Raw genomic sequence first — 12,128 nt, 5'->3', positions numbered from 1 at the left:
CTAATCGATTGGAGGGAGTAGCCTCTTTGTGCCTTTTGTTCATCTTCAAAGTGAGGATGGAGTCTCAAATAGTAAGGAAATGAAATTAGGCTTCCTGGAGTAATTCCAGCCATTCGGAAAGATGCTTGGGTCCTCATGGAGTCATTGCCCTGAAGAGGTCACCATCTAGCATGTATTTTTCGATAGTCTTCTAACTTAAAATTTCCTCTGTTGGCAGCTTGTTGAAAGAAGCTGAGTTCCACGCTGAGCAGCGGGAGCACGAGCTGAACCGCCGGCGGCAGCTGGGCCTCTCCTCCTCCCACCACTCCCTGGAGAACGCTGACTTTGATAACAAGGACGATGACAAACACGACCAGCGGCTCCTCAGTCAATTTGGAATATGGTTCTTAGTAAGAGAAAGAAGTTGACCGTTCTCTCCTTTCTTGTTTCTCAATCCAGCGTTCCATCCATGAGGGATATCTGCTTTCTTTTTTTTATTTTTATTTATTTATTTTTTGTATTTTTCTGAAGCTGGAAACCGGGAGAGACAGTCAGACAGACTCCCGCATGCTCCCACCAGGGGCGATGCTCTGCCCACCAGGGGGCGTCACTCTGCCGCGACCAGAGCCACTCTAGCGCCTGGGGCAGAAGCCAAGGAGCCATCCCCAGCGCCCAGGCCATCTTTGCTCCAATGGAGCCTTGGCTGCAGGAGGGGAAGAGAGAGACAGAGAGGAAGGGGGGGGGGTGGAGAAACAAATGGGCGCTTCTCCTATGTGCCCTGGTCGGGAATCGAACCCGGGTCCCCCGCACGCCAGACCGACGCTCTACCGCTGAGCCAACCGGCCAGGGCCTCTGCTTTCTTTTTAAAGAGCTTTTATATTAAACAGTGAAAAACTGACCTTAGCAATGGGACCCTATAGAACAATGGCTCCCAACCTTGGGCTGCACGTTAGATTTGCCTGGGGAGGTTTTTTTTTTAAAGAAATGGCAATGCCCAGATTTCACTCTAGATCCTTGGGAACTTTTAAAAAGCTTTCTACTTGATTCTGATGAATAGCCATGTGTTGAACCTACCTACCGTGCCAGGCTCTAGACTGTTTAAACTGCACCTTTTGACAGGAAACAAATAGGAAAAGAGCTAATGCATAGCATGAAATACTGGATTCAATATGATTTACAGACCACTCACATCTTTTTGCTTACGTACATGAAATTTTTCTTGAAAGTTCTGTCTCTATGGAGATTTTTTTTTTCTTTTTTGCATTTATTGCAAGTCTGCCTATAGCCAAAAAAATTTATGGCCAAACTAACACAAGGAGTTTGTTTGGTATTGACGGATTCAGCCGCAACATTCATTCAGTAAAGATCATACAGCTCTAAAGCTTCAAGCAAGCTGGATTTGCTAGTTCTGCGGAGAAGCAGACTTGTTTCTGCCCATCGGAGGCATGAATTAGGTCTCCATATGATACGTCTCATTTATACTTTCACATGGTTACCTGAAAAAACCATTTTTTAAAAATTGGGATTTAATTGTTGATTTTCCATGTCTTATTCCTACAACTTGCTATCTAATGACACAGTGACTACTCTGGTGAACTCTTTGAAGGCAAGGATAGGTTCTGTTTATTTTTTATATTCCTGAACTCTACTCCACTGCTTCATAAAAGTTGATTTCAGAATGAATGACTGAATGACTGAATGATAAGCTGTTTTAAAACATCTATTTATAATGTGGTGAATTTGGGGGGCTCTAACATTCCTGAATTATTATTGATGGCAGTTCTCAGTTAAATCTGATCATGTTAGAACCGAAATATATATAGTTATCTTTTCACTGAAGATATTTATGAAATTTCATTTTATAGGTTTAATCTTATAAAAGTATCTGTCTAGTGCAGATTATGTAATATATTTCTTACAGGAGAAAAGGCTTATGGGAAGGTCCAATCTTAAGGGGAAGTGATTGTTGCAATCCATCTCTTCTTGTAGAGAGAGACATAGTTTCTAAGATAGGTGATCATCATTTAGAAACCTGCCCATTTCAAATAGATTATCTAGGATATCTTTGTGGTTTTTGTTTGTTTGTTGTGGGTTTTTTGCTTTTGAATGAGTGTGTAATAATTCTGTGGAGATGGATGGAGGCTGATGCAGTCGAATGTGTCTATTTCCAGGTGAGCCTCTGCACACCCAGCGAGAACACACCTACGGAAAGCTTGGCCAGGCTGGTGGCCATGGTGTTCCAGTGGTTTCACTCCACAGCATATATGATGGATGATGAAGTTGGGAGTTTGGTGGAAAAACTGAAACCTCAGTTTGTCACCAAGTGGTTGAAGACAGTATGTGATGTTCGCTTCGATGTTATGGTCATGTGCCTTCTTCCCAAACCAATGGAATTTGCCAGGGTAAGCGGAGGCCTCCAGCGTGGCCTGGCTGGAATGGGGGGAGAAGCCAATAGAGTGTTATCAGTGTCTGTAGAAGAGGAAGATCTCTTTGTATTTAGTCAGTGCAGCTAAATGAGTTTAGTTTAATCTGTACATTTTAGGTAATGTCCTGCTTTGATGTTGGTTTGGGATGTGGCAGTGTAGAAGATGAATGTAGGAGGTAATATATATAAAAAGTTAAGGGAATATTCTTTCTTGACATTGATGAATATTTCTATTAAGAAATAAGCATGGCTCTGTCTGATTGGCTCAGCAGTAGAGCATCAGCCCAGCGTGTGAAAGTCCTGAGTTTGATTTCTGTGCAGGGCACATAGGAGAAGCAACCATTTGCTTCTCGACCCCTCCCCCTTCTCTCTCTCTCTCTCTTTCTCTCTCTCTCTCTCTCCTGTAGCCATGGCTCGAGTGGTTGGAGCAAGTTGGTACTGAGGATGGCTCCATGGCCTGCCTCAGGCATTGAAATAGCTCAGTTGCTGAGCAACAGAGCAGCAGCCCCAGTTGGACAGAGCATCGTCCTGTAGGGGGCTTGCCGGGTTGGTCCTGGCTGGGGCGCATGCGGGAGTCTGTCTCTTTGCCTCCCTGCCTCTTGCTTAATTAAAAGGAAAGAAAGAAAGAAAGAAGGAAAGAAGGAAGAAAGGAAGGAAGGAAGAGAGGGAGGAAGGAGGAGAGGAAGGAAAGAAAGGGAGGGGGGAGGGAGGGAAGGAGGTTGCTGGAGCTCAGTCCTTTTCTGGTCTACAGTCTGTGGCTAACATTTGCTATGGGCAATTTCTGTGGTTTCACATATATTTCTGGAGATGAATGGTAGAAGTCACTGCCAGCACGGTTGGAATGCCAAAAAGGTTTAACAGTTGCCCAAACCGTTTTTGTTTTTTTCTTTGGCTTATAGGATAAATTTCTCTGTACTTATCCTGGATCTCAGGTTTCAGATGTATGGCGGAGAAGACTATATTTCTTGACTACAATATAATTTATGTCTAACCCAGAATTTGTTTTCAACAGCAATGTATGAAATTTTTTCAAGCTATTTTTTAAGGTTTTTTATAATATGCGTGCTTTTTTTTTCTTCAGTCAGGTCTTGAGGCAATTTTCAGTTTAAATAAGACATTTAAGAATAAAATGGAATATACACCATCCCAAGGTGTAGCTTTTATTAGATTTTCAGGACTCAAGTGTTCTGCACATTTATCAAAATACACTTCTTTCTTCTTTGGTGCCACCTACTGACTCACACATAAAATTGGATTTTTGCATAATGAAAATTCCCCATTTCCTGTCATTCTTTGACTGCATTGCTATGTTTTCTGTCAATTCTTTCTGAATAGTAAAGGGCTGGTGTGATCTGACTCTGGAAGATAAGAAATGACTATGTTGGGAGAAAAACTAACTTAGGTTCAGTGGTTGAGGACAACAAACATTAACAAGAAAAAAGAGAAAGTTTACTGCTCTCAGAAATGAGTACCTCTCTCAATGCCCATAGATATAAGGTTTTTAGTACTTGAATGGGAAGATATGAAAGTTCTTTTGGGCTTTTTGATGCTAATGGCTCTGGGTTGTGTGTCCCAAGGGCAGCTGAATTCACAGGCAGCTCCCTTTGCAGTGGTTTATATCTCCTGGCGGCTCTGCTGTAGTCAGATAAGGGAGGTTTGGATATGTTTCCTTTCTGCATCTTCTCTGGCTCAAATGTTATCACTTTAAAATAATCTTTGTACCAACTCCAGGGGTGTGAGTGGGTCTCCACATATCTCCCATCCAAAACTTCCCTAGCAGTTGCACACAGAGAAGAAACTAGGTTGATTGCTGTGGAGAGAAGATTTGGGTTAGGTACTACAAGCTAAGCAATCAGCAAAGCAGGAAAAAAGAAGAGATTAGAACAAGGACACAGGAAGAAAAATAAAGATTAATGGTTTGAGTGGACTATAAACCTAGTGTCTGAGCCCAGGGAGCAGCCATTCAAGCAGATTTCTAGGTGTTGGGCTCAAAGCATCTTTAGATGATGGAGTGAGAATATCAGTGACACAGTCATGGTTATTTCCTGGAGCCAAGCACGGAGGATGCGGGTGTTTGGTAACCTTTCTGCATTCATAAACTGTTGCTGCTCCCTGACCAGGCGGTGGCGCAGTGGATGGAGTGTCGGACTGGATGTGGAGGACCCAGGTTCGAGACCCCGAGGTTGCCAGCTTGAGCGCGGGCTCATCTGGTTTGAGCGAAAAGCTCACCAGCTTGGACCTAAGGTTGCTGGCTTGAGCAAGGGGTTACTCGGTCTGCTGAAGGCCCACGGTCAAGGCACATATGAGAAAGCAATCAATGAACAGCTAAGGTGTCACAATGAAAAACTGGTGATTGATGCTTCTCATCTCTCTCCGTTCCTGTCTGTCTGTCCCTGTCTATCCCTCTCTCTGACTCTCTCTCTGTCTCTGTAAAAAAAAAAAAAAAAGTAAAAAACCCCCCAAAAACTGTTACTGCAGTGAGTCTGTTGGCAGTGAACATGGCACCAGGTGTTAGACCAGTGAAGCTGGACCGGATGTTGGTTCAGCATCCTTGCTACTTGAATTCTGGCTAAGAAAGAATCAGAGCCAAGAATCAAACTGAAAGAGAAAGTTTATTTAGAAAGTCATAGAGGTGGAAGAAGTGAGCTGCAGAAGAAATGGGTTCAAGAAATACAGTAGGTTACAGAGGCAAAAGAAGGACCTTAGGAGAGAGAGAGACAGGTAAAGGAAGGGCGCCTGGGGAGAAGTAGAGCAGGACAGGGAGAAAGGATGCACTGGGTCCTTCCCTGAGGGTTTTAAAGCCTGGGGGGTTAGGGGCGCTTCTCAACAGAACATTCATCAGTTTTCCAGTTACGTTCCAGGGTCATGGTCTCCACTGATTGGTTGGTACCGTGGCAGGGGGTGGGGTCATTAGTCAGTGCAGCTGGTCCTGAGGTCAGCCATGGCACTGCTGGTCTGGTTTTGCTGCTTTTCTGGGCCTGGAGCTGAAACACAACTGAGGCTTAGATGTTATTCCTAGGGGTTAAGGGGTTAATGCTTAAGGGAGTGGTCATGCAAGGGCCATTCTTTGGCCTCCTTGTTCTTCCTCAAAGGGACTCTTCACATGACCAGCAACATGCCAGAGGAGGAAAGGCCAGGGCACGGCCCAGCATGACCAGCAGCAATATGGAAGGTCAGGGGGTCTAAACTGCAGGACTAGAGATACACTAGGGGAAGAAAGGTTACCCCGGGGGCGAAGTCCTTGTTTTCCCAGTTCAGACTGTTGCTAGGCACCTTGGGCTTTCTGCCCTGGTGACCTTCTGTGCCTGACCTGTCGTCCTTGCTCTGCTTGTCTGTTTAACTGCCTGCCTCAAGTCTTTTGACGTTTATATCAAATTGTCCTCCTTCAGCTCACAGGGTTTTGGGACAAGACAACCTACTTTCAGTAAGTATCAGGTTTCAGTTCTTAGTGACACCCAAGTCAGTAAGGTAGGAGAACAATTAGAAATATTAATTACTGACAAAATGCGAAAGACAGCAGGATCTAGTTTATAAAGAGGTGAGGAATAGTGGAAAGACAATGAACGGGACCAGAAGCTGATGATGCACAGGGTAGGTAACAGTTTTCCATTGAAACATAAAGTCCCCCTCTCTAATCACCTGCATTTTGACTGAAGATAATCTAAGATTACCCTTGCTCATAAACTAAGTCTAGTCTCATTAAATTGGGGCTGATTATTTATATAAGTGCCGTAAGAGTGGTAATTGACCACATAGTGCTTCTTTGAGTTTGCTGTGCTGAAACTTTTATAAATAATCTCACATTGAAAAGAGAAGAAGAAAGAATCTTAGATTGGACTTTCAAAAGGTTCTCAAGGTTCAGATGCCGAGCCAAGAACTTGTCACCCCACTTCATTTGTATTACCCATAGATTTGGGTGAATTTCTTTTTTCCTGATGTCCCCACAATGTCCTCAGTTGTCTGGACCTGCCAGGAAGTGGCCCTTTTTATTTGCCTGTAGACTGGGAACCCCATAAGCCAGGTATCAGGCTGGTTTTTCCAGGACGGCTCTGTAATGTTGGCATAATATTCAAACTTAGTTCTGTGATCGAGCGGAAGCTTGAACTGCTCACTGCCTGATAGCCAGTATCTCCAGTGGCGAGGAGTTGGGACAAGGAGAGTGACTTTAGTTGGAAAGCTAGTAAGCCAAGAAGATGGCAGACGAGAGTCCTAAAGAATCATCTTGAGGAAGTACAGAATTCAGGTTTCTTTTATGTCAAGGGAAATGGGAGGGGTTTGATGTCAGAAGGTAACTGCTGACCACAGTCCTGGATGTCAGCAGGGGTCCAAGGAGGGTGCAGAAACTTCTTTGTTTTTGGTCAACAAACTTGGGTTGCTGCGGTCCCAGTCATGAGGTTCCTATAAATCTTTTGAAAAACATTCATTGTTTTTGTACATACCTTCTTTATTTCCTTAGGGAGGTAGTTTCAAGTGGGGAGATCGCTTCGGTAACTCCTAGCCTACAGGTTAGATCCCTTTGTTGATTAGAATATCCATGTGCAGGACTAAGCAGACGTTGCTAACCAGCAGGTTATGGGCACTGGGCAGGCTGGAACACGATGGAGTCAGAGAGAGGGACTGTTTTAGTCTTTAAAACTTTCAACCTCAGTCATAATGTCAAACTTAGTTTCTTAAAATTGTGCGGCATGCCTGATTCTAAGCACATCATTCTCAAATATGACATTCTATTCCAAGCCTTAGTAATGTACCGTATTTTTCATTCCATAAGACACACTTGACCATAAGACACACCTAGGGTTTTAAGGAGGAAAATAAGAAAAAAAAAATCTGAACCAAATGGTGTGTTAAAATATTTAATAAAATACTGTATTTTTCGCTCCATAAGGCGCACGAGCATTTCCCCCTCCACTTTCGGGAGGGAAAAAAGTGTGTCTTATGAAGCAAAAAATACTGTAACCATTTTTTCCCCTTAATTATGTCCTGTTGCAAGGAGAGCAGATTCTTATTGAACTCATGTATACAACTATTGTTGCCATGAACACAAGAATTTTTAATAAGAGTTTCTGAATTCTGGAGGGATCTGGTAAGGAGTAAAAGACCTGTTTCACTTTCGTTTACAAAGCTATAATCTACTAAATTGTTGTGAATTAGCGATCCTTAAGGGAAACCTTGCATTTAGAAAATGGCACATTAAAGAACCAGCAATGATCCAAACAAAAAAAACACTCCATAACAATTACCATCTTTCTTCATCGCTTCATTTAGTCCCGTGTAATTAATCTTTGTTCTGCTTGGTCTTGGGTCGGCAGTAGCATGAACCCTCAGCTTCTTTTCTTAGTGGAACCCCCGCTCAGCCCAGTGGTACGGTCTTGTTGAGGAAAACTTGTCTAGCCTGTAGAAAACTTTTATGTAAATTTATTTGAGCCAAAATTTTGAGGACATGCCCGGAAGCAAAAATCTCAGTGGGTTGAGGAAATGGTCCAGACAATGGCGGTTTTGCAGTGTATTTTATGTGCTAGAATCAAAGGGAAGCTTGTGTGAGGAAGGTTATATGGAATCCATTGGTGGTAGGTTAAGAGCAAGAGAGAAGGCAAAGCAGGGAAGCCTCTGGGACTAGATCAAAAGCAAAACGGAGAGGCACGTACTTCTTTTATGTTGGTGGGCACGGGATAGTTAGCGTCTGCGGCACAGAGATGGCGTGCGGGCAACAAGGTAAGAGCGAGGAGTTCTGTGGTCTCCTGCTCTAGTGGGCCTGTGCCCTGGTGCTGGCGGGTGCCTTTGAGGGCTCTGGAAAAGAAAATGACCCATACTTCAAAGGTATGTTATCTTAGATGCACGAAGACAACAGACAGTTTCAAAGGTAAAGACTGACCTTTGTCGAGGAAGCTGCAGCCTTAGGACTTGACTACCTGCCACAACCCACTTTTCGTTAGGAATTTTTATGTTCAGACCATCCTCTGAGGTTACTTTTGTTTTCTGAGTTTGCAAGGCCTGCATGGGCTTGTCAGGTCTAGTACGGGGCCCCTTTTGTGGTCCACACTTTGAAGACGGTATAATCTGCAGACCAACAATATTAGCCCAGTCTTGTTTAGCAAAGATTTACCTGAATCACGTGAACTTCAAAAAACATTTGGGTTACTTCTGTTCCCATATTTCTTAGAGTTTTAGGAATACTTACTTTGTATAAGCTCTTATTTTTTTAAAAGCTCATTTAGAATTGAGATCTTTCAAGGGGTTTTATTAAGTTATTTGGCAATAGCATCTGGAGGTAAGACAATATCAAATATATATAACATATATATATAACATATATATAACATATATATGTTATATATATATAACATACATCTGTGAACATACAGGCAAATACAAATAAGAAAGCTTATAGTAGAGACTGTCATAGTAACACGAGACACACTGGTTTAGATGAGGTTTGTTTTTCATCTCCACCTCACTTTTATTGGAATTGTGTTTGTAGCAAGTGAAACAAGCTGTTACCTGCCCAATATAAGGGCTTACGTGTATCAATATTTGTAGGGGAGACTTAAATTTTTTTTTTTAATTTGCCCTATATGCAATCTCATGGAGGCTGTAGCTCAGCCTCAGGCAGCTGTTTTAGCTGAGGAGTTACTTTTAAAAGGCTGGAGTGTACTAAGGAAAAAGGCATTGGAGGGTTTTTTCAGCGGAGTGTTAATTGGAGCTTACCAGGAGAAGAGATAAATATCTCCTATTTTATAGCGGTAAGCACTGGCAAAGCAAGGCGCACCTTGGGCTGAGAGCCAGAATTATTTTCTTGTATGTATGCATTTTTTTTTGTATTTTTCCAAAGTGAGAAGTGGAGAGGGGCAGACAGACTCCTGCATGCGCCCTACTGGGATCCAACCGGCATGCCCACCAGGGGGTGATATTCTGCCCATCTAGGGCATTGCTCCCCTGTGGTCTGAGCCATTCTAGCGCCTGAGGCAGAGGCCATGGAGCCATCCCCAGCACCCAGGTCAACTTTGCTCCAATGGAGCCTTGACTGCGGGAGGGGAAGAGAGAGACAGAGACAAGGAGAGGGGGAGGGGTGGAGAAGCAGATGGGCGCTTCTCCTGTGTGCCTTGGCCAGGAATTGAACCTGGAACTTTCACATGCTGGGCCGATGCTCTGCTGCTGTGCCAACCGGCCAGGACCGGATGTTTGCATTTTTTTACATTAAAATATTTTTATTCAATTTATTGGGGTGGCATTGGTTAATAAAATTATATAGGTTTTGGGGGTAAATTCTATAAACATCATCTGCATGTGTTTGTTTATATGTATTAGGTAGATTTGCTATGACTCCCCGTCTTGGTAGGTGTCCTTTGGGAACTAGTGGCTCAGTCTCCTTGGTCACCTGAGCTAGGTGTTTCAGGACTGTCCCTTGTGTGGCTTAGGTGGGCCCTCCTGTTGTAATTGATCCTGATTGCTGTTGGCCCGTTTGTGTGTGAGGCCGACCTTTAGGCGGGCAGACTGTGAGGATCAACCCCAACCACAATGTACAGGCTGCTAGGCAGGTGCTGACCACACGAAGCAGAATTCACCCCGGCAGGGTCTGCTGCCTGCCGAGTTCTTCCTTTGGATATGTTGCTTGTGAAGCTAATTCAATTCTGCTCTGATGTCTGAAGCTGGCCACTCGGTGTGTTGGTTCTGGGGCCTCTTGGGAGGGACTCTGGTGCTGGCCAATGTCAGATGTGGCCTGTGACTGGTCCTGGGCAACCTGTTTGGAGCTACAAAACAACCCACAGTTTGTGGCTGCCTCTGCTGGGCCTGGGTGTGTGTGGGAAGGACCCACCTGTGCACCAAGGCTGAATTTACCAGCATGGGGCAGGTCAGCAAAATTCCCAAGGTATCCCCAGATTTTTCTCCACCTACCGTCACCAGCCGGCTGCTGGTTGGGCTCAGTCACTGGAAGAGCCTTTGGCAGTACTCGAGTCGTATAAGGTAGGTGCTCAGTGAGTCACCAGGCAGGGACAAGTAGTGTTCACTAGACTGATGCAGGTTCAAACTTGGTGCCAGCGCTGGGTCTGAGGCCACTCAGCAGATGACCCAGGAGATACGAAGTCCAGCCGCCACCTGCTGTGCGCTCACACACCTTTGTGGTGGGGCAGGAGCTCCGGAACTCATCAGGGTGAGGCCAGCAGAGTTTATCAGCCTCAAACAGACCAAGATTTGACCTTGAGAAGGCAGGGCTCTGCCCCAGTCGGGTGTGTAAGGGAGAAATGGCCCCTGTCTTGGAGCCTCAAAACTCAGTCTGTCCCAGATTCTGCCAGGAGCCCAATCTCAGCATGGTGGGGCCGCCAGGATTTGGGAGGGTGGGGCTCGTGGATCTCCATGAGGGAGAGGCGCCAGTCAGGTCCATGGGAATTTGGGAGGAACGCCGCCTGCTCCCTGCTCTCAAGCCGCATACCTCAGTCACTGACACCCGAGTCTGCCCAGATCTCTACATCCCGGCCCAGGAAGCTGACTCCTCAGCAGGGCACACGCTCTGCAGGGTGGGGTGAGAGGGAGCCCAGGGGGTGGGGCTGTTGCTTTCCCCCAGGCTGGCGTGGTACTGCGAGCAGTGCTCCACCCAGGAAAGACAGCATCTGTGGTGCTGGAGAAGGACTCAGCACAGGTATCTTGGTGGCTGTCCCTTCAGCTCTCTCCCCATAACTACAAGCCTGTTTTTTCCCCTGCGACTTTAGTCTGTACTGTCGTCCCTCTGCTGGAGCCCAGGATGAGATTTTGTGCCTTGCCCCTTTAAGAGTGTGCTGTGTCTCTGCTAGACTGCTCTCTTTCCATGGTGGAGACAATCCTTGCTGGTTTTCACAGCCAGATGTTATGTGGGTGCCTCTTCTCAGCTCTGGTGCTCTGCGCTGGGGACCCTGGCTTGTTTGAAACCCCATTCTTCTAAGGAAGAACCTTTGCAGCTGAGATATCATCCTCCAGAACGTCAGCCGCAGCCCTTGGGAACGGGGCCAGTTTTCTCTGTGTCTCTGCCCTTCCTACCAGTCTCGGCGTGGCTTCTTCTATCAGTCCTTGGTTATAAGACTTCTCTTCAGCTCACTTTCTGTTGGTTATTCTGGTTGATCACTCATTATTTTAGTTGTGATTCCTCCTGGGAGGAGGTGAATTTAACATCTACCTACTCCGTCACCATCTTGGATCTAAAATTCCTTTTAAATATAAAAACTTCCAAATAAGAGAACCCATTGTCTGGTCCTTGATGGTTTGGGGTCTCCACAAGGATATCTGTCCTAAAATGTGACTCAAAACCAGTAAGCCTTTATGTGGCTTAACCATAAATTTTATAGCAAAAGGAATCTCAACAATGATACGTTCCTTGGTCTCATCATTATCAGTCTGTAACCAACAACAATCCCCGAAATACAGTCACTTCCTGAAAATATCTAGCTAATCACCAAATATTTTGGCCAATATGATACCAAAAAGGTATTTGAGCTTTAAATAGAATTGACTTAATTGTTTTGAATAGTCTGGAATTGTAGGTATAATAGTTAAATATCTAAAATTAGATTCATTTAAAATAAGGCAGTGTCCTACAAATTTTGTTACATGGTTAAGATTCAGGACCATTTAACACTTTGTTACTTTGCTGTGTATAATAAGACTATAAGAATTTATCTAAAATTGAAATTAGTGACTAAATTTATGATTTTAATTATTTATCTAATTAGTAAAAAAAATACTGTTTTGTTTTTGT

At 44.4% G+C, this 12,128-nt stretch overlaps 1 protein-coding gene across 4 annotated transcripts in view; it reads left to right on the top strand.

Moving 5' to 3' along the window:
* UNC79 (unc-79 homolog, NALCN channel complex subunit) overlaps positions 1-12,128 on the top strand; it is a 246,226-nt gene that overhangs the window by 118,648 nt on the left and 115,450 nt on the right. For all 4 annotated transcript variants that reach the window (XM_066276137.1, XM_066276136.1, XM_066276135.1 and 1 more), the window contains 2 exons: positions 218-389; positions 2,151-2,381. In XM_066276137.1, coding sequence (XP_066132234.1) covers positions 218-389; positions 2,151-2,381 — 403 coding nt within the window. The remainder of the gene's footprint in view (positions 1-217; positions 390-2,150; positions 2,382-12,128) is intronic.

Source organism: Saccopteryx bilineata, chromosome 4 (genome assembly GCF_036850765.1).
Source record: "Saccopteryx bilineata isolate mSacBil1 chromosome 4, mSacBil1_pri_phased_curated, whole genome shotgun sequence".
Taxonomy (NCBI): Eukaryota; Metazoa; Chordata; class Mammalia; order Chiroptera; family Emballonuridae; genus Saccopteryx; species Saccopteryx bilineata.
The sequence above is the reverse complement of the archived record's forward strand: the minus strand, read 5'-3'. Positions and strand labels throughout refer to the sequence as shown.